This window comes from Crotalus tigris, unplaced genomic scaffold (genome assembly GCF_016545835.1).
Source record: "Crotalus tigris isolate CLP2741 ecotype Arizona unplaced genomic scaffold, ASM1654583v1 scf7180000018831.1652172, whole genome shotgun sequence".
NCBI lineage: Eukaryota > Metazoa > Chordata > Lepidosauria > Squamata > Viperidae > Crotalus > Crotalus tigris.
The window spans coordinates 40,333-64,187 of record NW_024097221.1 but is presented as its reverse complement, the minus strand read 5'-3'; the positions used below and the strand labels follow the sequence as shown (position 1 = coordinate 64,187).

The following is a 23,855-nucleotide window of genomic DNA, read 5'->3' as shown; positions in this document are numbered from 1 at the left end:
ATTCTCAGCAAGCTGGCCAACTCATGATTCAGGACAAGTTTCTGAATAAGGTCCAAGCTGGGTTCAGGACAGGGTGAGCTATTATAGACTTTGGTCTAGAACAGGGGTGTCAAACTGCTGGCCCGCAGGCCGGTTTCATCATACTGGAGCCGCGCCCACCCCATTGCCGACAATGGCGAAAAAACTCTGATACGTTGCGCGACGTCACGTGACATCGCAAGTTTGACATGTCTGGTCTAGAACTATACCATCTAGAGAAAAAAAAATCTATTCAAGTTGTCATCTTTCCTGATTTAAAGGTGGTCTTTACTCAGTTCCCAGGATAGATAGGTTCTAAGCAAAGCTAATCACTCTACAGGTAGTCCTCATTTTACGACTGCTCCTTTTAGCAGCTGTTCACAGTTATGACAGTTTACAACCAACCTTGCATTTATGACCCTTGCAGTTCTATAAAGCAAAGGAAAGCTGAAGATCATAAGCATGGTTGTGATTTCACTTAGTGACTACTTCACTTAATGACCAAACTGCCAGTCCCAATTGTGAGGATTACCTGTAATTGATTGAAGGCTTCTATTTTGGATCATAAAAACACTCCCACGTAGGTTAAATGCATTCTGTGACATCTTTCTACATCAATCCCAACTGAAAAAAAGAAGGAAGGGTATGCAGTTTAGTTGTTAAATTTATTGGTCACCTGCTATCTCACTGTGGGGCTACTCTAGGCAGCTTACAACAATAAAAAGGAAGAAATGAAAAGACTGTAAACAGAAGTAAAATAATAGAACAATAAAATAAGCAATGAAAAGGAGCACAGTGAGAATACATCAATATGATAACAACTGCCCCTTCTATTTATTGTTTATATACTTTTCCTAACTTAAGCCCTGATGGCACATAGCTCTATTCCATGTAACACAAGTTACAAGTTCTAGCTGTATACACAGAGAGGAAAAACTGAGTTACATTAAAACAAAAGTATTTGTCTTTACCAAAAGACTGGCCAGCCACACCTACTCCTGGAAAATAAGCAACAATCTCAGAGAACAAACTAAGGCCTTCAAATACCTGGGAATTATCTTTCAGCCCTCTGCTTCCTGGATGGAAACAAAACGAAACTGGTCATTGATGGGATCCAAAAAGTTGCTAATACAATTCTGTATTTGCTGACAGTAGAGGTAACAATTATATACCCATCACTATTCACATGTAAAAGGCCAATTGGTCTAATGGCTAAGACAGCAGGATAGAAACCAGGAAGCTATGAGTTCTAATCCTGCCTTAGCCATGAAAACCTACTGGATGACTTTGGACCAGTAACTCTCTCTCATCAGCCCAACTCATCTCACAAGTTGGTTGTTATTGTTGTTATGGGGAAAAATAAGAGGAGGAATGTGTATTGAATATATTCACTGTCTTGCGTTATTTGTAGAAATAATAAAGGCAGGAAATCAATCAATCAATCAATAAGAAAGATGTATACTAATCAAGACTGACACACTCTCAAAGCCACCAAATTCAAAATTTTAAGATCTGACTTCCTCAGTGTGCATCTCTAACTCTTTGGTGTGGTTGGAACCAGAAATTACTTTTACTGTGTCCTCTATGAAACTAGGTCACCTTAGATGCTAGTCCAAACTGATCTTTAACCTGAGATTTCTCATCTTCTTGACACAACTGGATACAGCAGTCACCAATCAAACTGGATGAAAGGTTTTGAATTAGACCTCAGAAGAGATGGTCGCTCAACTGAATATTTTATTTCATTAGAGGTGGGAACCAATTTGGAATTGAAACAGTTCTCAGAATTATTCAAGTTCCGTTCCTTTTTCCCCTTTAAGATTTGGGATGGAGTTAATGTTACTTTATCACTTTATGCTAGCAAAATCAGATAGTTTTCTGCTTGGTGAGACTCAATAATTTGCCTTCAGAGTTACTGGAAGGGACATTTAGTTCAGGACTAAACTTGTCCTGCTAGCTGTCCTTGAAACAGTCACACAGGGTTTATTCTGCTGCCCTTTCCACATGGGTTAGAGTTCAGAGCTACTAGTCCCCTGCTGCGAAACTGTTCTGGAAGATCAGGTTATGTAAGGGTTGGTTCCCAGACCGATAGTATTGCCATTATGTAAACAGCCAGCTGCAAGCTTCCCTGTTGGTACAGAAGGGACCTGCCTCCCCATGAGATCACAGGAAAGCTGTCAAAAAGAAAATTGGAATGCCTCTGCCCTAAGATACATTGGCTCCAGATGGGAAATAATTTAGTTGTTGAAATTCTTGTAATCCCATTTCATTTATTTTGATGAATCTGGTTAAAGAGAACTCTGTGAAAATTATGCTGGGCAAGGAATCAAGGTCTGTTTTAGGTAGCTGTCCCAAAGCCTGATAGATGAGAAGAAAATACTATGGCTTTTGATGGGGAAGCATGTAGAAGTTTCTACAAGGTAGCTAAATTCTGCTTTTTTTGCTGTTCACTACATGGAGGCTAACTGTTAAGATTTCTCATCTTTCCAATTAAACACACACCTCTCTGTAGCATGGAAGAGCTTGACCTGTATTTTTATAACCTTTACTCTTGTTTTATTTCATGTCCTGCAGTACATCTATGTATGTATATATATCCATTTTATGATGTTGATCTATAATTGTAATAGATGTTAACTAACACTCAGGAACTTCAACAAATAATTCAGGAAGATGAAAACTCCTCCAGCCATTCACATTTTTCATATTCTTCAAGAGTAAGAATTCTCAAATTTAACAGAGAGGATACAAATGAATATTTTGAGAATTTTCCACAATCAGGACATCACCATGGAGAAGGCCTGGGCACCACCTGCCCAGAGCAGTAAGAGCTGGAACAAGACTTCTGAGAATTTTCTGAAGGGACATGTGGAAGAAGTCCGTCCCTTCTGTCATTTAGAATTACACTTGAAATATCTGAGTCCCATAATTGGAGCCTTCTAAGGAATATCCATCTATTCTCTGAAGACAGGGTGAAATGAACAGTTTATGCTCTCTTCTATCTCTAGCAGATCTTTCTGCCTGCCAGAATTCAATTGCTTTCTCTCACACTCCTTGTTACGTGCCAAAATACACATTATGTGGGAGTCCCATGATTTCATCTCCCAATATTTTTGCTTTGATATGACAATAGCTGAGGAGAGAGTGGACGGCTGATTTAACTGAAGCCACTGTCAGTGAGAGAGATATTTAGATTAGCAATTTTGTGGAGGGCAGGGTTATAAAAATCCCTCCCCCTCCAGAATAGAACTGCTACTTCAGAGAAATTTAAGGATCTTTAGCACACACTGTCTTTAAAAGAACTGACTATGCAATAAAAGATGGATTTTTGATTTCTGACTGAGATTTTCAGTGAAAGCAGTCTTTTACAAAAACTGGCAAACAAATATGATGTTTTTAACTTTGCTACATAAGAAATAAGGTTGTGGAGTGCTGTGGATATCATTGGGAATAATGTTTCGTGGAAATGTGAATGAAGCATCTCTCCGAGACTCTGTAAACTGGGCTACATCTATTTCTAGGATTTTTTGATGTAGCTACTTTAATGAGTTGTATGCAGTGTGGCATTTCTTGACTTCGCATATTCCAAAGCACCTCCTCCCAATCAGAATTGAACTACTGCACAGTCCTAATAAGAAAATATTTTATAGTCTTTATAATAATTAAAAACAAACTCAAACATATACATACATATTTATATATTCCTTGTCTTAGTGCCAGATTTGGAAAAAAAGTTGCTAAACGTGTTGGATTGTCTTAAACACAAGGGGGAGCTATTGAGAAGCTGATTGCTTTCAGCTTCATCAGATAATGCTTCCACTAATCTTACCATTTTAAAGGGACAATAACATTAAAAGTGATGGGGACCATGGTCTGTTCTCTAATTTTACATGAACTGATTTTTTTTTTTAAAAAAAACCACATTACATGATTCATATGAAGTATATGAGCAAATAGTGAAGTCACAGTAAGTAATTTCTCAAGCCAATAATCAATGAAACCAAATGGATATAACTCCACAGTGGGCTGCAGGCGAATCTAGGCACCACTACCAAAGAATATGGAGGCAAGTGTTGATTTTTATACAAGGAACGAATTTCTCCTACAAAATTCACACATGCTTCACCTGGTCTTGTAGTAATCAGTCATTTCTAGTCATTTCAAAAAAGAAACTGTGAAATGGGATTGTCTACTCATTTAGGTTGGATTTTATCAAAATTAGCTTTTTCAGGACTGTATTTGCCATATATTTCTTTAACTGCCATCTTGAAGCACAATCTTTTATACAGCAAAGGATTGCTGCAATCTTTTAGCCAGGTGGAGGAGGCTGGCCATTGGATCTATACTAGTAATCATCATAGTGCAGTGATGGCGAAACTTTTAGAGACCAAGTGCCCAAACTGCAACCCAAAACCCACTTATGCATTGTAGGGTGCCGGGTGGGTGTGGCCCATTGGGTGGGCGTGGCCCATTGGGTGGGCGTGGCTGCAGTGGTAATAGACTGGGTGGGACTAAAAAGTTCAATCAATCAATTCCAACTTTGCAAGATATTTTTTTTCCTGAGAGAAGTTGAAATTGACTAATTGAACCTTTTTTTTTTTTTTTGTACACGGTGGCAGAGGCCTAAAACGAAAAGATTTTATAAAACCCAGCTGAAGGCCTAGGACTGGGGGGATGGCATGGGTGCCCACAGAGAGGGCTCTGAGTGCCGCCTCTGGTACCCGTGCCATAGGTTCGTCACCACTGTCATAGTGCTTCTGCTGATCTCCAGCTCCAATAGTCTTGATAATACCATAGCAAGATCAGAATTTGTATTTGTATTTGTATGTATAATACTATTAACATATGTGCAAAATTTGACTTATAGTATGCTTTCCAAAATTGTTGATCATCACTGGCATACAGCATAATCAAAAATTATCCACTGATACTACATAAATATTTTACAAAGCTATAACCCTGTTTAGACTCATTTTCCTCATTATGTGCAGGCAGGAGGAACTAGCGGAAGCCATGAGTTAATTGAAGAACCCATGTTGTTATTGCTGTACTACAACCCTGAGAACACTCAACTAGAAAGACTTGTACAAGCAACATACACTTACAATTCATGAATCATGAGACACTGCCCAGGAATTTGTTTTGAATACTTGAACTGAAAATGGTTTCTATTCCTTCCAAACAAACATCTATTTCTAATTCTTCACTTCGGCAGCATCATGTTTGCATGCAGTTGGATAGATATATCACTTTATGGATACAATCATTTTGCTGTTGCTGTTTTTAAACAACTGGAAATCAGAAGTCCAGTAATGATCTACTGGAAATCATTAAGAGAACTAGCAATAAGTCCAAGTTCCACCCACCATTTGGTACCTAAAAGCTCTTCCCTACTGGGCAAGTTGTTTGCATCAAGTTCATAATGAGTTAAGTATCCCCTGAGCTCCAATTTATAAATGGTGCTGAGAGCCAAGTCCATTATTTTTTTTTCCTGGTTCCTTGCTGACTTATGTGAAATCAGAGCACAGCTGGACTTTTAACTTGCAATACAGCAGTTTGGTAGAACTTGGACTTTTTCCTTTCCCCAATGAGGCAACTGTTGCTTCATCTAGCTTCCTAGCTCTTAGCTTTATGTCCTTCATTCTAATGCCTGTCTGTATTTCTCTGTCCTCACTTCAGCTGTCTAAACAGCCTACAACCATGGGAGTACAAATGCTGACATGCTCTCATGGGGGTGTCATTTTTATTTTATGCTTGCCACCCAGAGTTATGATGTTAAGATGAATGGTCATATCAATTGAAATAAATGAATAAATGTCACCTTCCTACCTTCCAAGATGATTTTAGAAGAAAAAACAATTTTGTAAGCTGCATAGCTTTTTTTTCTTAGCAAGAACTCAGCTTTTCCCCTCCCCCACTTTTCTTTTTTACAAGCAACCAGTTATGCATAATGTATGTTACAAATGTCAAAGGCAGAGGGCCTAGCAATTTATTTTATTTCTGCTTTATATGGAGTGGAAGTAAAAGGATTTCTGTTGCTCCAGGGTCTATAGTAACCCACCAGACAGAGTGGGCAGAGTAAGATGGGGGGTGGGGGTGGGTGGGTGACAGGATGTTTCCTGCACTCTCTTATTGGTCTGTTGAAAAAAGATGAATGCTGATTGGCTCATGTGTGTCTGCAACTTCTCAAATTTAGATGAATAAAGCTCATCTTGAAATTGCTTTAGGAGGAGAATGGAAGTGCCCTGAAACTTGCAATTTACAATTTCAAATATAATGTAAGAAGCCTCTCTTGCTTCACTTAATGCACATTTATAGTTTTTCAATGTTAAATGTTGTAGTGGTAAATGTGTCCTGCTGACCGATCTGGATCATTTCACAGTTAGGCAATTCCTCACCCCCAAGCACTATTTTTTCCAACTTCCTTGGAAATGAACAAAACAGAAAAAGAACATATCACTACTTGGGAAAATAAGAATGGAATGGACAAAAGAGAATTCAGGTTAAGGACATTCACACAACCCACACTCCTTTGCTCATCTTAATCTACCTTTTTTCAACTTTTGACTCCTGCCCTCTTTCTACAGGGAGCTTTCCATGATTGGCCGAGTAAACTCAGCCATATAATAGCAGCCTGAGTTAGGAAGCTATTACACAGATGCATTAAATTTTCCAGGATTAATATACCTATTTTCTAAAGCAGAGATCTTTAAACTTGGCTCTTTCATGACTTGTGGACTTCAACTCCCAGAATTCCTCAGCCTGCGTGCCATGATCTTATTGTCATAATCCCTGCACCTCCAGTACTCCAAAATCTATGAGAAAGAGAAATCCTGGCCTCCTCCTTGTTCTCACAACTGATAACTTTCCTGTACAGCTTTAGGCTGCCTCCAGCGTCACACAGCCAGACATGTGTTTCCACAGGAGTGCTACTTTGATCTCCCACAATCCCTTCTCCCTTCCCTAAATCTATTTTAATCGGCCTAGAGCAGATTTGGGAGACCACCTACAGGTACTATGGGAGGAGCGGGCCTGTAGCAGATTTCACCCTATCGCTTTAAACACCAGCACACTGAAAACAGCACTTCTACCTCCCACAAATGCACACTAACTCCAAGGAGGGGGCCCAGAAACAGGCACAGTCTTGCTTGGGACATATGTCCCAGCGGTACTTTGATGATTTCCTAACCATCCCAGTCGTTCTGCCTCATCCTGTGAAAGGATGCAAGGCTACACATGGCGATGACCACAGGATCTGTTTATTATTTCCACTGTTACTAATAAAATATGTTTATTTCCTTTGAAAAAATATGTACTGTTATGAACACAGAGGGCCATCCTGTAATTTATTGTTCTGGAATTGTGCTGTGGCCCTATTTTGTTCTTTCGCCTGGGTCCTACAGTTATTTTCTTAGGTTGCACTCCGTTTGATTACCTTAAGAATTATCTATCCATTTCCTCAAATTGATTTTGCATCAAGAAATAGAGTCGGATTTTGTTCCCGCTTAGGACAATTAATTCTATTCATAAATTTTTTTAACACAACTACTTGTATGTTTTGCTCTCATGTGCAAGGTATTTAACTACTTCCAGTTCCCCTTGTATTTATCTGTATTTATAGTTAAAATTTTATCACAGATTCTATAACCTGGTCTACTGGGCCACAGGTTATTCCTTATGGCTGCAATATTTTATTCACTTATTTGTATTTAAACTATTGTAAATTATGTGAGACTTCTTTTGTGCAGGCAACACAGGATTGTATTTTTAACTACACTCTAAACTTAAAAGAGAGATAGATTTGCCTCTAAATCAAAGGAGACATCTGTTCCTAACAAAATCAATATTTTAAATTTTGACACTGAAAAATCAAAGGAAGCTTTTTAAAAGTGGCCAAGCAATCTATTTTAATTCTGAAAAGATCGAATACATTGCAAGTCCTAAGTCATTCACTCAGACAAATGCTTGTTCCTTATTTCAACTCTTTCAAAGGAAAAATTAAACTTAATTCTTGATTACTTGGATGGAGGAGGTGGAGAAATATAACACAACTGATTATTTTATACATCAAAGTATTTTGTACTATTTAGGTTATCTTATTGCAATATGGGATCATTACTTGCCTCACAGAGTTACCTATACACATTTCAAAAGCAAACATCCCCTATTAGTTTTGAATTGTAAAAAGAAGCTGATGTCATCTATGTTTTGCATTTTAAGTTGCTAGTGGTTTGTGATTTTAAAAGGTTCCATCTGTAGTCTTGAGAGGAAGAGAGTTATGTCGATGGCACAGTTTATTTTTAAATTTAATAAAAATGATCCTTACACTATTATAACCAGCAGAACCATCTTGAAGAAAGATACAGAATGCCACAAGAGAAGCTACCTGTCACAAGTTCAGGGAGGGGGGAATTATCCTCTGTGATCTTAATGGAACAAATGTCATTTCCTTTTTTTGATGTGACCTTATTTTCTTTTATGTTTCAGTCATTTAGATTTAAGTCTGTATAAGAAAACTGCATCCCTTTAATTTGAAAATGGCCAACATATGTAAAATAAAACAGGGATTCATATATTTTGCAATATACATATCTTTGAAAGGAAAGGTTGCCTGTTACTTAATTATTTCTGTTTTTGACATATCGTTAGTTCTACTAAAATAATCTGGATGCACCAAATAGTCCCATAGAATTACAGACTCTGGTGCTTAATAAAACTAAGTTTATATGGGGGAAGCATATTATGCTGGCTTTTAGAGAATTAAGCATACATGCCAGTGGTGAGATTCAAATATATGAACAACCAGTTCTCTATGTGGATACCACTTCCGGAAGTCCATTCTGGGCTGGGCAACAAAAAATTAGCTACTGGTTCTGCCAAACTGGTGTGAACTGGCTGAATCCCACCACTGATACATGCATATATACATAACTGTATATATGTATATATGCATGTATGTATATTTAACAGTATTGTAACTCATTCCAACCACAAAGGACTCTGGGTAGAGCACACAACACAGAAATAAATAAATTATAACAACAGAAGCAAAGCAATAAAAACCTTCCTATGATATTTTCTATTCATGAAAAGACCCATTTTTCCTTGTAACTGAGATCTCCCCATCTTCATGCCCCATTATGAGGAATTGAATAAAATGTCAATATCTGATTAGTGATTTATATTAAGGCATCCTGAAATTCTGCCGGAACAGTTTCATAACCAATAGTTCCCATCCACACATATGGTGCTCCAGTTTTCATGTTATTTAGTTCTTACATAGGTTAAAGTGTTTTGTGGCAAGGTCTTTAAATTGACACTCTGTTGATGCCAAATGAAAATTTACTCTTAAAAAAAATCTTGCTATAAAACAAATGATACCTTTTCCCCTTAGTAAATGAATTGTGATTTTACATAGATAATACTGTAAGTGGATAGTGATACTAAAGGGAAATAAAAGGAAGCAAAAACAAGATTTTTTTTAAAAAAGCACAACTTTCACTCACGGAAGACATTATAATAGACCACTTGTCTTGTTGACTTACCTGTTACTGAGTAAGATGCATTATCCAGAATCATAAATCGACTAGTTGCTTTCCAAGTAATCCTCTCTGAAACAGGATTATTGCAGAAATGAAACAACAAAAGTTGAATATTAAAAAAAAAATGAAGGAAAGGTGTGGCTCAGAGTTCTGAACAGAGCACACCTTTGTGCCATTAGAGACACTTAAAATCATAATTGGTCAGTGACACATGGCAGTATTTGTAAAGGAAGCTCACTTTGCTTCAACCCTAAGTTGAGTTCTGGGTTGCTAGACAATTTTTCAGCCTTGCAAATAGAAAGGCACCACAGTTCAGTGGTGGAGTACCCATTTTTCTATACCAGTTCATTGTAGAATACCCCCTTTAAAGTCACAGGTGGCAAATAATGGATTGCTTTAGTTTGTAAAGGTAACTTTTGGGGCCTCCCCTCCCCCCCATTGCAATTAAGCAAGCCACAAACATGCAGCAGCATCCTCTTCTGTCTCCCATGATGTCTCCCCTTTGTCTCTCCTAATTATATTTAGTCTTTAGTTCACCCAATTCGTCCTTAGCTGAAGATACTTTTAATTTAACCAGATACTTCTAGATGTTGTCCATAAGCAGGTAATGCAGGCATGAATCCCAGAAAATATTTATCAGTTTATCAACTTGGAACATGAGACATTTTGACCATTCGTGGTCACAGACTTTTAAGCATGTATCACTATGAATTTGTTTAATGTCTTGCTAAAGCTGTCCAAGCAAATGGCCATCATTATACCTCGTGCTAGTTAATTCCAGAAGTTAAGGATGTGTAAGGTGACAAACTGGGTTTTCTTCTGTCATAAATGTGCTGCCAGCTGATTTCACTAGCTGTCTTTGAATTCTAGTATTATGACAGATGAAGAAAAACGTCTGTCCATTTTCACCATCCGCCACATTGTTTAAATCCCTCTTATGCATCCACTCCTCTTTTTATTGCTTTACTAGGCAGATAAAAAAGAGGGGAGAAACCTAAAAAATAATTAAAAAAACAAAGGAAAGGAGAAAAAAAGGAAACATACAAATCCAGCCCAATTTTTATTTGTACTACTTCTAAAACCATCACTAAAATTTGACCAGACAGAATACTATGGACCAGTTTTTTCTTTATCGAGAACTAGTTCATAACAGAAAGCAAATGCATATTGGTTGTAAATTTGGGGTCATGCTATCTATCCAACATGGGACACTCACTCTTCCCCTTCCCACTTTTTTTCTGCCTCCAGTAGTAGTCATGTTTATGTTAAGGCAAAATGCTCCAACCAGAGCCTTTATGTATCCAGACTAAAGAATTTGTCTACTATACTCATTTTCACCAGACAGATACATTTAGGAACACCCCCCACCCCTGTGATTTAGAGATTCTATTTATCCCATTAGGAAGAACGTAATATATAGTGATGACATCAGTAACTGACATGCCTCCAGGTAACAGTTCAATGTTAAGATGATCTCTGAAATGGGGACTTATGACTTGGTTTCAAAGTTCCACCATTTGGGAACCAACCTCCCCACCATGGTCACATGACTGCATTTTGGGTACTCAGCAACCAGCTCACATGTAAAGCCATTTGCAGTTCCCCACAGTTCCATAACTGAGTTTTATTATGTTTTTGCCAAAAACTGGTGTTTATTTCTGGTTTCCGATAAAAACTGCCCCATAGCAAACAATGGATTTGCTTAACAACTACAGCACTTTATGAGCATTAGAAAGAAAGACAAAATGGCAGCTATTACTTCTCAGTGTTAGGCCTGTGACAGAGTTCTAGAATCAGCCTAGCATTAGGCTGTTTTAATGGGCAGAAGGAATAACACTGAGGGACAGGATGAAGAGCTGTAGCCAATACAATGATCTGATTAAAGAAATCTGAATCCAGGGCAGACATGTATTTTGAAAAAGCATTTTAGGCATGTCATGAAGGGAGGGACTGGGAAAATACATTCAGACTTGCAAGACTGATGTCAGCCCTCCAAGGTGGAACATACTTGGAAAGTGCAAACACACAAGCTAATACTACTTTTATTATAAGATTATAGAAACAGATTTTTGCAAGTGTGAATGTACTTCCCCCATTAGGGGAGAAGAGCCATTAATATGAATCTGTTTAGTCTGGAACAGACTCTTCTAATATACCCAATGGTCTTGATGGAAGTACTGATAAATACAAATATTATTAATTTACCTTGTCCACCAAAGAGATGTTTCTGCCTCTAAAGGTTAGTACACAGATTCTTATCTACAAGCATCTCTGTAAAGAAAAATCTTGAAGATGAGAATTTAATTAAGTGGAAGGAAATCAGTTGTGGGCAGTGATTTATGAATCAGGAAATATTGGTTACATCCAAAAGTTGCCAGTGCATGTCTGAATCTTCAAATTGCTCCATAAGGAGTGGAACAAACTCCAGGCAAAGTCTTAATACTTCGTTTTGTTTCCACACAGGAACAAAAAGTCCTGTTTCTAGTTCTAGTCCCAATTCTTATTAGAACCCAGGTCTATCCAGGCTTCATATGTGTTAAATAAAAGTTATTTCTTTGCTACAGCCCTCAAGAAATGTTCTCCTTCATTTGGGCCTCAAAATGATAACTATTAAAACATGACTGACATCATTATCTTTTTTCCCAGAGTAGTTATTTTTGGGGGCTTTTAATAAATTCCACTTTTTATCACTGACTACAAATTATTGTTGAGTTGATTCTTCATTCTTTCTCTTGGATCTCCATTAAAGTATTGTTTAATTGAGACAAGGGGGAATCTCTATAAATCTATCCAAGAATCATTGCCAGCTTCTTAGAGGGAGAACCTTGGAAATGGACAAGAAACGATGAAATGTGTTTTCTTGTAACCATTTGAAACATCATATTTCATGTCTGTATTATAAGCAGAAGGGAGAGCTGTATTGCCTTATTTGGTCAAAAAGCCCTACTATGAACAAATAGTACAGAATCACCAGCCATTCTTCTGTTATAGCTGCACAATATTTATTAATTGCATTAGAAGTAGTTTTCACACTAGTTTTCTCACCAGAGTAATGCTACTGGTTTTTGGAACTAAATATTGAAAGGATTAGTTTATAGATAAAGTTCATAACCTCTGTTTTGCTTCAAAAGAGGCACAGTGTTGCTTACAGTGTAACCCAAACTTCGGATGCTTAACAAAAGTATGTTAAAACATAATGCATTTCTCCTAAGACAATTCAATATTAACAGTAACTTTTTTTAGTTTCATATATGGAATGTCTAAATTTACTTTGAGTGTCTCTTCAACACTAATTCGATGTGAGAAATAATTCTTTACACTTTTTTAATTGCAAATATCCTTGAGAGTCATTTCACAAATTATGAAGTGGAATACCCAGGTTTGCCATTGACAATACACTTGATGGTAAAAATAGCTGGTGATATGTAGCAAAGATAGGGAATAAAACTGTTTCTGTAGAAAAAAAATTGAAATAACCCTGGTAGGTTAAACATATTATACTAAGGTGACCAACTGTCCTCCTTTTGGAAGGACAGTCCTCCATTTTTGAGTTCTGTCCTCCCTTAAAAAGTGTCCTCCTAAATGTCCTCCTTTTCCATATACCGTCCTCCTTTTGGGAGGACAGTCCTCCTTTTGTGAGTTCTGTCCTCCCTCGAAAATGTCTTCCTAAATGTCCTCTTTTTCTATATTTGAAGACTTATCTGCAGGGCTTTTTTTCCCTCATAGAACGCTCAGAAGGCGTTCCAGGACCTTTTTTTGATGGTTTTTTTTCAACTTTTGCCTGAGCTGTGCTACTCCCCCATTGGCTTTCGAAAGCCAATAGGAATTGCTGCTGAGTGCGCCAAAACACCCGGGTGGCAAACTTTGCATGTGCAAGTTGCAGGAACTTTGCACCCCTCACTGCTACCCAACTACATCATCTCCTACTTAGTTCTGCAGATAGCTGGAGGAGACTGGAGCGGTAAGTTTCTCTTGATCTTCCTTGTTCAGTTCTACACAGGGATGCACAGGGTAGGCAGTGGTGCTGGGGGCGGCTGGGGGGTGGCTGCAGGGCTGGAGCCAGTGCGGTTGCTGCTTTGTGAGCTGCGGGGCTGGCTCTACGGGGATGCGCAGGGTGGGCGGTGGTGCTGGGGGGCAGCTGGAGGGGGCAGCTGCAGGGCCGGAGCCAGCACGGCTGGTGCTTTGCCTTTGCAAGCTGCGGGGCCAGCTCTACAGGGATGCGCAGGGTGAGCAGTGGTGCTGGGGGAAAGCTTGGGGGGTGGCTGCAGGGCCAGAGCTGGCGCGGCTGGTGCTTCGCCTTTGCAAGCTGCGTGGCCAGCTCTAAGGGGATGTGCAGGGTGGGCGGTGGTGCTGGGGGGCAGCTGGAGGGCTGGAGCCAGTGCGGTTGGTGCTTTGCGAGCTGCAGGGCCGGCTCTCCATGGCAGGGCAGCGGTGCTGGCGGGGCGGCTATGGGCGGGGGCGTGGCGGGCAGTTGACCTTCCATGGGCTGCGCCAGCTGGTGGTCTACGCAGTGCTGACCTGCACTGCCACCACCTCACCCTGCACACATACTTGGCCGTCCTGGAGCGCCTGGCTCACAACACCTGCCTCCGCCGCCCACCCCCGTGCAATCCAGCCTTGTAGATTTTTGGACAAGTGAGAAATTGAGATTGAATGTTGATACTCTAGCTGCAGCACTTGCCATAAAATTCAATATGAAGGATATTTCTTGTTCAGATATTTCCAATATATTGTTAGAAGATGATACATTGACAAAAAATATTCATTCAATGGAAAAGTACTCATTTAAATAATTAATAGGCATGTAAGCATAATTACAATATAAAATGTTATTGTTACAAATGTTTTTTATTATGCATTGATCATATTATAGTGTATTCTGTATTATTGTTGCAATAAATACAATGTTTCTTTTATTTACGATATTTTTTTCTTCAATTTATTCGTGTCCTCCTTTTTGTTGTAAAAAAGTTGGTCACCTTAATTATACCCTACATTATAAAACATCAACATCAAGCTGTGAACTAAAAAACTGAAAAGAAAAATATAGCTAATTACTTTCTTGTGTGGTCAATATATCAGAGGTTAATTATACCCCAAGTCTCCTTACTGTGATCATGACTGAGCAGTATTTTGTCCTTTTTTTAATTTCTGAGGATTTATCCGCTAGTGTCTCTGTCTGAAATCCTCCACTACATTTATTGGATTTGATATTTAGTAAATAATATGTATGTGAATGGAACTAAGCTGGTTAAGAAAATCCTGATACTGAATTTTTAAGGCCCCCAAAAAAGCAAATACAGTTTATTACACAAACTTAGTGCTGTAACAGAAAGGATGAAGTTTTTGAGTTTTCTTTTATTGGAGGAAGAGGTGTGGAAGCATAGATTTTGTGGCTAGAAATATGTCTCCCAATGTTCTTTAAAAAATAATAAAGAAGCCAATACTTTCAGAGGAAATTAGGTTCATATAATGGATTCCAGTTGCTTTAATTAAAATGGCAAATGTAGTATTGTGTCACAGGCTTCACCACTTTTGGAGGTGTGTGCAATGTCATGACACCTGTACTAATGGGGTGAGTCTTATGGCATAATGGCAGAATATTGTTTTGATCAGAGCAGCTAGTATGACATAGAAACAAACATCCTGCAGAAACTATGTTCACACATTATGTTGATCCCTGATTTCCTGAGCTATTATTGAATGAACTGGATTCATACAAGATGACAAGACAACATGTACTAAACCTTACTAGGATGCTGGTGGGTACACCAATGGGTTTAGTTTAGGAAAGTGGGGGGAAAGTCAGTAAGAAAACAATAGCAAATAAATCCCATGCTTTTGCCAAGAAAACGGCATGTAATCAGCAGGAGTCAAACTCAGTATCAGTGAAACTTTATTTTTAATGAGTAGATCATCAGTTACTTTAGCTGCCATAGGTTGAACAGCATAATGTGATCTGAAATATGGCTGCATGCTTAAAAATATGGATCTAATTAAGAAATCATTGTGAGTTAACAAACTGTAAAGATAATTGATCTATTGGTTGATCTAAATAATAGATCCTTTGTGTAGTATTTCCAAACCAAACAACATCAGACCAAAGATAGTCATGTTTTAAAGATTGTCTTTCATTAATTGCAAATGTGGTTTGGCATGACAATGGGGGGGGGGAGGTGGGTATTGGTGTATACTACTTCGGATGGGATTGTCACAAACAGGGAGGATAAGTTTTTCTCTACTCTCAGGCATGAACCAAACAATTCTCCCCTCCTTCTAACATCTGCAGTGCTTAGAAATACATTCCCATTGGTATCAATAGAAACTTTTTCTGAACCACATAGCCATCCAATTGGGGATAGTGTAACAGACATTTTTATACAAAGGAAAATATTGATCTTTTCTCCCATATGCTGTGGCATTGATCAGAATTGGAATTCCTTCCTACAACTGTCACTCTTTAGAAAAAGATTGACTTGATTTTCATGCCCCAGAATGCATAGTTTGGCCTTCAGGCAAAACACCTCTGATCTTGCCTGAGGTTTCTCTTCCTTTTCCCTGGAGCTGCCAACAACTACAGCAAAGAAAACATGTGTTTCGGCCCTGAACTATTGCCCTTCCAGATCAATAATGTTGAATAATCATTCCAAAATCCAGGGCATGAAATGAATCTTTATGCAATTCTGTCCCTATTCTAAATGACAACTTTCTTCCTTCTTGATTTTCAGAATCCAGGCTCATATTTTGAAGATGAGTAGAAGCCAGGCCATGAAGCAGACCAGCCATTCCCAAATGAGACATTCCATTGTTTCTCCACTCCATGTTTGCTTTTCCAATTCTGATTCTATATTCCAGAGACACTGTTCATGCTTTGTCCTTCTGAGCTGTTATTTGGGAGGAGACATGTTCCCTTCAACATCATTTCTGTAAGCATGTGGATGTATTCTTGTTGTTTTCAAGGAACCATCTCTGCTCCAATCCTCAGTCTTCTGAATTCATTACTGTAGATAGTACATTTTGATTTGTTCCTCAGCTTTCTTTGGTTATTCTTTGGTTATGGAGGATTTTGCCAAGGTGAATATGACTGCCACAGCATTTATTTTTATCAACTCTATAGGGCCCCCTACTGACTACAGGTGGTCCTCAACTTATGACCACAATTGAGACTAGAACTTCCATTGTTAAGTCAGTCATGCCTGATTTTACAACTTTTTTGCCACTATTAAGCAAATCACTGCACCTGTTAAATGGACCGTGCAATTATTAAGAAAATCGCCCTTCCCCCAATTGACTTTGCTTGTCAGAAGCTGGCTGGGAAAGTTGCAAATGATGGTCAGATGAAGCCAGGATGCTACAATCATTGTTGATACGTGCTAGTTGCCAAGTCCCTGAATTTTGATCAAATGACCGTGGAGATATTGGGGCGGTCATAAGTGCGAGAATTGGTTGTAAGTAACTTTTTCCGGTGCTGTTGTAACTTTGAAGAATTTGCTAAACACATGATTGTAAATCAGGGACCTACCTGTACAAACATCCTTTTAGGGGATGTCCAATGACTTTATACAATCAGTTCACTGCTGGCTGAACTTCTGCTCCAGCTAGCAAAGCCCGAAATCTTTAACTGCTTTTCAGCTGACTCTTTTCTCCTCCTGTCCTTCCTAGCCTAGTTTTTCCTACTTCCATAGTATTCAGCTCAGTTTTCCTACCTACATTGCAGGTGCATCTGCTACAACTTAATAAAAGTACACCTCCATCAAGCTGTTATTTCAGTAAAAAGTAGCCTACTCATCCAGTGTGTGGGAAAATATGACATTTAGAAAACTAAATAAAATCTTTGTATTAAATAAATAAAATCGTATTACACACATGAATAACTGGTGTTAAAGTAAACAAGTCACTGCTTGCTCCATATGATAATGGAGGTGGCAGTTAATTGAATTTCTCACAACATAAAGAAAGATTATGCGGAAGCTGGTGCAGACTTTCATCCTGTTTAAGCCATGACAAAGCCCAGTCATATAATAATACTAACAATACTAATACTAATAATCAGTCAATTGCAAAAGGCACCTTTTGGAACAGATTGCATCCTGAGACAAAACTTTTAACACTATCAAACAACATCTGCCTGTCCCACATCCTTCCTTCCTTCCTTCCTTCCTTCCTTCCTTCCTTCCTTCCTTCCTTCCTTCCTTCCTTCCTTCCTTCCTTCCTTCCTTCCTTTATCACTCAACTTGTAAATAGCAGTCCTGGTTGGCTAATATAAAACACAAGACAAGAGAGGCAATAGATATAAAATCCCCCAAAATCACAACACTATACTACAATTGATGCCAACTACGATCATATTAACATTCCCAAATATTTTAGGAAGGCCTCATCTAATATCCTGTCCATACCAGGATTCTTGTGGGAAAAGACAGGTTTTCAGGACTTTATAGAAAGCCAGCAGAATCTCATAGAGATCAGCTGTTCCAAAGGGCAAGTTCTGTAATAGAGAAGATATACTTCTTGAGTCCTGCTAGATAGGATTTTTTTTCACAGAAGGATACAGCCCGTACCAACCCCTGTTCACCAGCCCTGTTCAAGTGTTGGGAAAACTGTAAACTTAAAGAAGAAATCTTAGAATATTGTTCATCTGTCTGGAATTCTTGCTACATATTGGATATTAATAGCAATAGCAATAGCGCTTAGACATATACCACTTCACAGTGCTTTATAGCCCTCTCTAAGTGGTTTACAGAGTCTGCATATTGCCCCCAACAATTTGGATTCTCATTTTACCGACCTTGGAAGGATGGAAGGCTGAGTCAACCTTGAGCCCATTCAGAATCCTGCAGTGAGCAGTGAGTTAGCCTGCAGTACTGCATTCTAACTAGTGCGCCATCTGGCTCTTTAATGCAATAGAGCAAGTTCAGAAGTACATTACAAGAAAAATCTTGCATTCTTCTGTCCATAATATAATACCTTATGCTACTAGGCTTGAAATTCTTGGTTTGGATAGTTTAGAACTGCGACACTTGGGGTCAAACTTAGATATTGCATATAAAATTGTACATAATAACATTTTACCTGTAAATGACTTTAGTTTTAATCATAATGTAATGCGTGCGAACAACCACTTTAAACTTAATGGAAACCACTCTAAACTCAATTGTAAAAAAAAATCAATTTTTATAACAGAATTGTCAAAGTCTGGACTATCTCACCTGATTCAGTTGTCTCAGCCATTAATTTTCACAGTTTTAATTAATTTCTGTGGACCTTGCTCCATATTGAAGGGGTCCTTAAGGGGGCATGCATAAGTGTACTGGCATACCTATAGTCCCTGTCACATTTTGATTTTCTTATTTTGTTAGAATTTGTAATTTTTGTTTGATGAATGAATTAATGAATGAATGAATACAGTGTTCTATCCTGATCCTTCCACAGTGAATTTCCCATGTTGATGAAAAAAAAGTGCAGTAGAAATGGAATACAAAAATGGGAAAATGTGGCCATAATATTATGGCTCCAATTCCTCATATTTGGATTACCCTTCCTGCTACAGTGGTCTGTGAATGAATGCAGCTATGGGAGAGGGAGCAGTATTATAATGACATCTGAAAAAACAGTAAATACAGAGGAAGTAAAAACAACTTAATGGCTCTTAGCAGGCAGGAAATTCACTAGTCCCCAGAAAGATCTATAATGACTGCATTTTAGGTAGTTTTCAGAGCTCCAAAACTGTTTCTATCTTTCAAAACACATTACAGCTTAGAATGTTGTGTGATGCTAGCCACACATACTAAGCTTTAATTAAGCAAACCACAGCACAATGTGTTTGCATTAGGTGAGATCAAGATGAATCATCACTCATTAGCTTCTCTTAACAATCTGCACATTATTTTATAGCAATTGCTTTCATTTAGAACATTTTCCTTTGGAGCAGTTTCACCAATTTATATATACGAGCAGCTGACATCCTGCCAGAATTCTGTTGCTACAATCCTTCATCACCACTTGTCCTAACTAGCAGCATAGATGCAGTTCTGTCAAAGTTGTAATTATCCGTGGTAGGCTTAATAGGCAGCCACAGTTTTGTCCCTCATATTTTGATGTCAATTTTTTCTTCTTCTGCAATACAAGCCCTACATTGGATAAGAAATTGTTTGGCTTCCAGCTCATTTCAGCATTGATTTCACATAGATAACTTATCCATTGAAATACACGATTGCAGCAAAGTTACCAGAGGCTGGGGTGGAGATACTGGTTATCTACTGGGGCTTCCCTCTTAGACAACAGTTTGCCCCTAGAGATGAGACTAGTTGCCTCCTGTTGATATTTCAGACTCTTGTTTTTTAAAAAACCTTTGGGGACTAAGAATTTTAGGAGAATGTAGGTTGCAATAAGAGAATTATGATATATATAATGGAATGTTTGTGTTTTGAACTTGTAAGTTTGTATTGGCTTGTTCTACAATGCAGTGATAATATGTTATAGGACTTAAATCTGTTTGAAGTAGCATAGAAATAGTAGTGTAAATAACATATTTTCAAAAAGATGCTGTTTGTTAGGAAAATATTATGGTTGGCTTGGTTTGATCAGGCAATATTGCTAATATTGTTCTAACTTGTTTGCAGGAATCTACTAAGATCCCATTCACTAAATCAGAATAGTCTTTTAAGGGCTTGATTATAACTGTTAATGATAGCAAATTAGAGCCTAGAAGAACATTATTTATCCAGTAGTGCTACCAGGGGCTGCAATGTCTGGTAATCTGCCAAACATTGTTCTTCTGCCACACACTCATTTAATGAAATTTCTAGGAATATTCATTGTTATTTAATAACTATATTAGAAGAGGTTATCACAAAGGAAAACATTACAAAAGCAATGCTTTGTGGAAGAAATTGTTTCCTAAAAATTTATATTTGCTTCAAGTAATTTCGCTCTTCAAGTTAAATAGGCTATCATGATGTAATTTGGATGCTAGGAAGTGTCCATTGAGACAATAAATTGTTTAGAAATTCATTATTAAGTTTTAAAAGTGCAGCTTACAAAAATCACACTTACAAGTGATGATTTTAGTTGTAAAGTCCTTGGGAGAGTGGTGCAACTAAGTTATACTTCCAACAATAACAACCCAATAATTATTCAGAATTTTGACAGAAAAGAACATCAAGGAAGGAATTTCAAATATAGGCAAAATATAAAGTAAAAAATGGGGGTGAAGTTTCTGGCAGTATCATCATCATTCTAACAAAAAAACAACAGTATATCAAAAGGGAAATTAAAACTTAGCTTATGATTGAAAAGGGTGTAAAAGATGGTTCTACCTCCAGGGGAACAGTAATGAATAGGAAACAAGTTAGGCTGGTTTTAAAGACTATGTGGATATTTACGTGGCAAACAGCTGTGTAAGTATGCTTAAGAGACACGTAATACTTCCCCATGAACAAGACAAATTTGAGATACAACTCATCAATAATTATAAGATTTTGTTGCCTAGTTATATGTACAATAAAGGATATAAGTGAGAATCAAGTGTTCAAACAATTTATTTGTTTATTTAAATAGAGATTGCATAAACCATTGCTCTGGTGCTCCTTTTCAATGCAGAGAAGCTCTCAGTAATTTAAAACTAGATTGCAGAACCCATGGTCCAGGGATCACATTTAGTTGTTAATTTCCTTTCTTTATAGCCACCTGAAATTATAGAAACAAACTTCAAGGGTAAATTGCTGAAAAGCAAGATTTCTTGCTGTGTTGTGGCAGAAAACCAAACAATAAGAAAACAAGCAAGCTCAGAAAGCACCAAGACCTCTCATTTCAACCCTGAGCTACAAATATTCTCCTTCATTAATGTGAAAATAAATCTTTCCTTAGGAGATGAAGCAAACACCCTCAGGTTACATGCAGCAGTTCCTTGCCCAACATAATCACCTTACTTATCCCAATCTTGATCATGCAAATATTATAAAACAGTGTAACACGCCCTTTCCCAATATATTTAATACATGTTAAATACAATGCAAAGGCAGAACTAGTTGTGCAGTTTAGCTCAGCAGGGAGAGTCCAGGACTGAAACTTGATAAACCAAGAAACATTTCTAATTGAAATGCCTTCCTTCCTCCTCCCCACACAAATACTGACCCTTGTCAAGTTTTTCCATTTTTTTTGTATTTTTTTTAAAAAAGAATTCTTCTTTACTAAAAGAGAGGTTTTAGGTGTGTGATGGCATGAAAAATCCTCATCCTTTCCAAAGTCGAGGGACAGTTCAGCAATAGATTCTCTCAGCTGAGGAAAACTGGAAGAGAACAAGTGACTTCTCAGCAGCTCAGAACAAAGTTTGGACTCTTCCCAACTGAGCATCAGCTCAAATGAATCTGGCAATGCTACAAAGCAAAGTGGAAATCGCAAAGACGTGCCAACCTTTTTCAGCATGTTCTGAAGTCCTTAATGTGAAATTCTTGAAGAGAGTGCAATCCATTTTCTTTCTTGCTGTGCGAGATGGTGGAGGAGAGAACAGCCTATGAAGATCTTATTGTAGGCTGATTTTTTTTTGTTGTTGACGGATATGTATATTTTCCTTGATTAACAAGTTATGTCACTTCTAGGGATTGGTGCTATAGAAGTGTTTTCCCTCCTGGTGATCTTTTAGAGTAATGCCAGTGCTCTCCTATGCCAAGAACTCATCACATTGTATAAGCTTTTAGTTGTTCTCACTTGAAATCTTGCAGGATTTTACTCCCCCTCCCCCCGCTTTATGCTCCATCTTAAGAACATACGGTATATAATGTGGTTATTTCATGGTTATCAAAATCTTTTGGTGACTAAAAAATGGTCTCCATAAAGGAAAACATTAGAAAATGCTGTGTTAGGTAGAATAATCCTTGGGGACTCCTTAATGGCCTTAAGGGCTTTGTGCCCTCTCTCTATTTTCATGGATACTGATTTTCTCTACTCTTTCATAGATTCTCACTGCAGTGCAAAACACAATGACTTGCCTTTGTCCTGCAAATATGGCTGAAAAGGGGAAACTAAGATTTGCTTCAAATCAGGCAAGCGGAGTAGGAATTTGATTAGAGGAAGGGAAGGGAAAAGCTTGAGATTTTTTGAAACTTGAGATACTTTGAAAGATCTCATTTGGTCATACCTCAGTGTAGCAGTTTATTGGTCCCTGGTTTCCTTACATTTTGCTTGAAAGCAAAATGGAAATACCACTTCGGGAACAATGAAGAGGAAGAGTAGTACAGTAGCTGTCTAGTACCCCAACCTGAACCAACTAGTCCCAAGGGAAGAGAATATCTGCAGCTCAGAGTAGAACTATAGAATCCTTGGTGCTCTCTGAGCTTGATTGTTTGCTGTCATTTCACTACCCAGTGAGCTAACATCATCAGTGCAACATCTTACCTGGCTGGGTAATGGAATGCCTGCAAGGAAACAACCAAGCACAGAGAGTATCAAGGACTCCACGAAACCAACCAAACTATTTTGCTTTGCTAGCTATCCCTTTTGTGTAAAATTGCTAAGCAAGAACAACTATGTGGCTCACTTTTCTTACATCAGCATGACAGTCAAGCTTTTTTTTTCTTCTCCTAGCATCTGTCAGGCTGTGTTGGATTGTGGAAAAAAAATCTCTAAAATGCTCTAAAGGCAGACCACACTTGCAGCCTGGTTGTTGGTGAAAAGAAGGATGATTCCCACAGTACCTCTTTGTGTTCTTGGTGGGAGTTCTTTAATTAAAATTCTCCCACACCAGGGGCAAGAATTGTTCCTTCATTTGGTATATAGGATAAAGGGAGAGGAGTCTCTCTCTTGCGACAGTTGCCAGTGCATTTTATTTAGAAGAAATATCTCTGAGGATGTGAACTAATGTTTATTGTTACTTGTGTTATTTTTTATTACCTTTATTATTATTTATTTTAATGCCATGGCGTTGGTTTTCTGCAGTTAAGCACATTAGAATGAAGGTGGGGAATACACTTTTATAGGCACACACACACACACACACACACACACACACACACACACACACACACACACAGAGTGAGATTGGCAGTCATAACTATGCTCTTTCTGCCTGGGTGGCTGTTTGTTAGATATTTTCCTTGGCAATACATGATTGCCAAATGATAAATGATATAGATGAAACTGTAGTTGTAGTGTCTCCTGAAAAGAAAGAACAAATGCCTAGTGGGAAGATTTCCAGCCCCAAATTGTGATAAGCAAGGTTTGCACAAAGGACAGACTGAATAAGAATAAAACAAAGGTTCATCTAGTTTAAAGATGCTGCCTCTCAAACTGCAAGTT

General features: G+C 38.1%; 1 protein-coding gene across 10 annotated transcripts in view; it reads right to left on the bottom strand.

Moving 5' to 3' along the window:
- ANO1 (anoctamin 1) overlaps positions 1-22,215 on the bottom strand; it is a 166,204-nt gene extending 143,989 nt beyond the window's left edge. For 2 of the 10 annotated variants that reach the window (XM_039356884.1, XM_039356888.1), the window contains exons 1-2: positions 21,975-22,214; positions 9,564-9,629 (exon numbers count right to left, since the gene is read on the bottom strand). In XM_039356884.1, the coding sequence (XP_039212818.1) occupies positions 9,564-9,629; positions 21,975-22,032 (124 nt within the window). In that variant the 5' untranslated portion in view covers positions 22,033-22,214. Of the gene's footprint in view, positions 1-550; positions 643-9,563; positions 9,630-21,974 lie in introns of all 10 variants that reach the window. The other 8 variants (XM_039356891.1, XM_039356883.1, XM_039356895.1 and 5 more) reach the window with 8 other exon arrangements.
- Between the last annotated feature and the right edge of the window lie 1,640 nt (positions 22,216-23,855).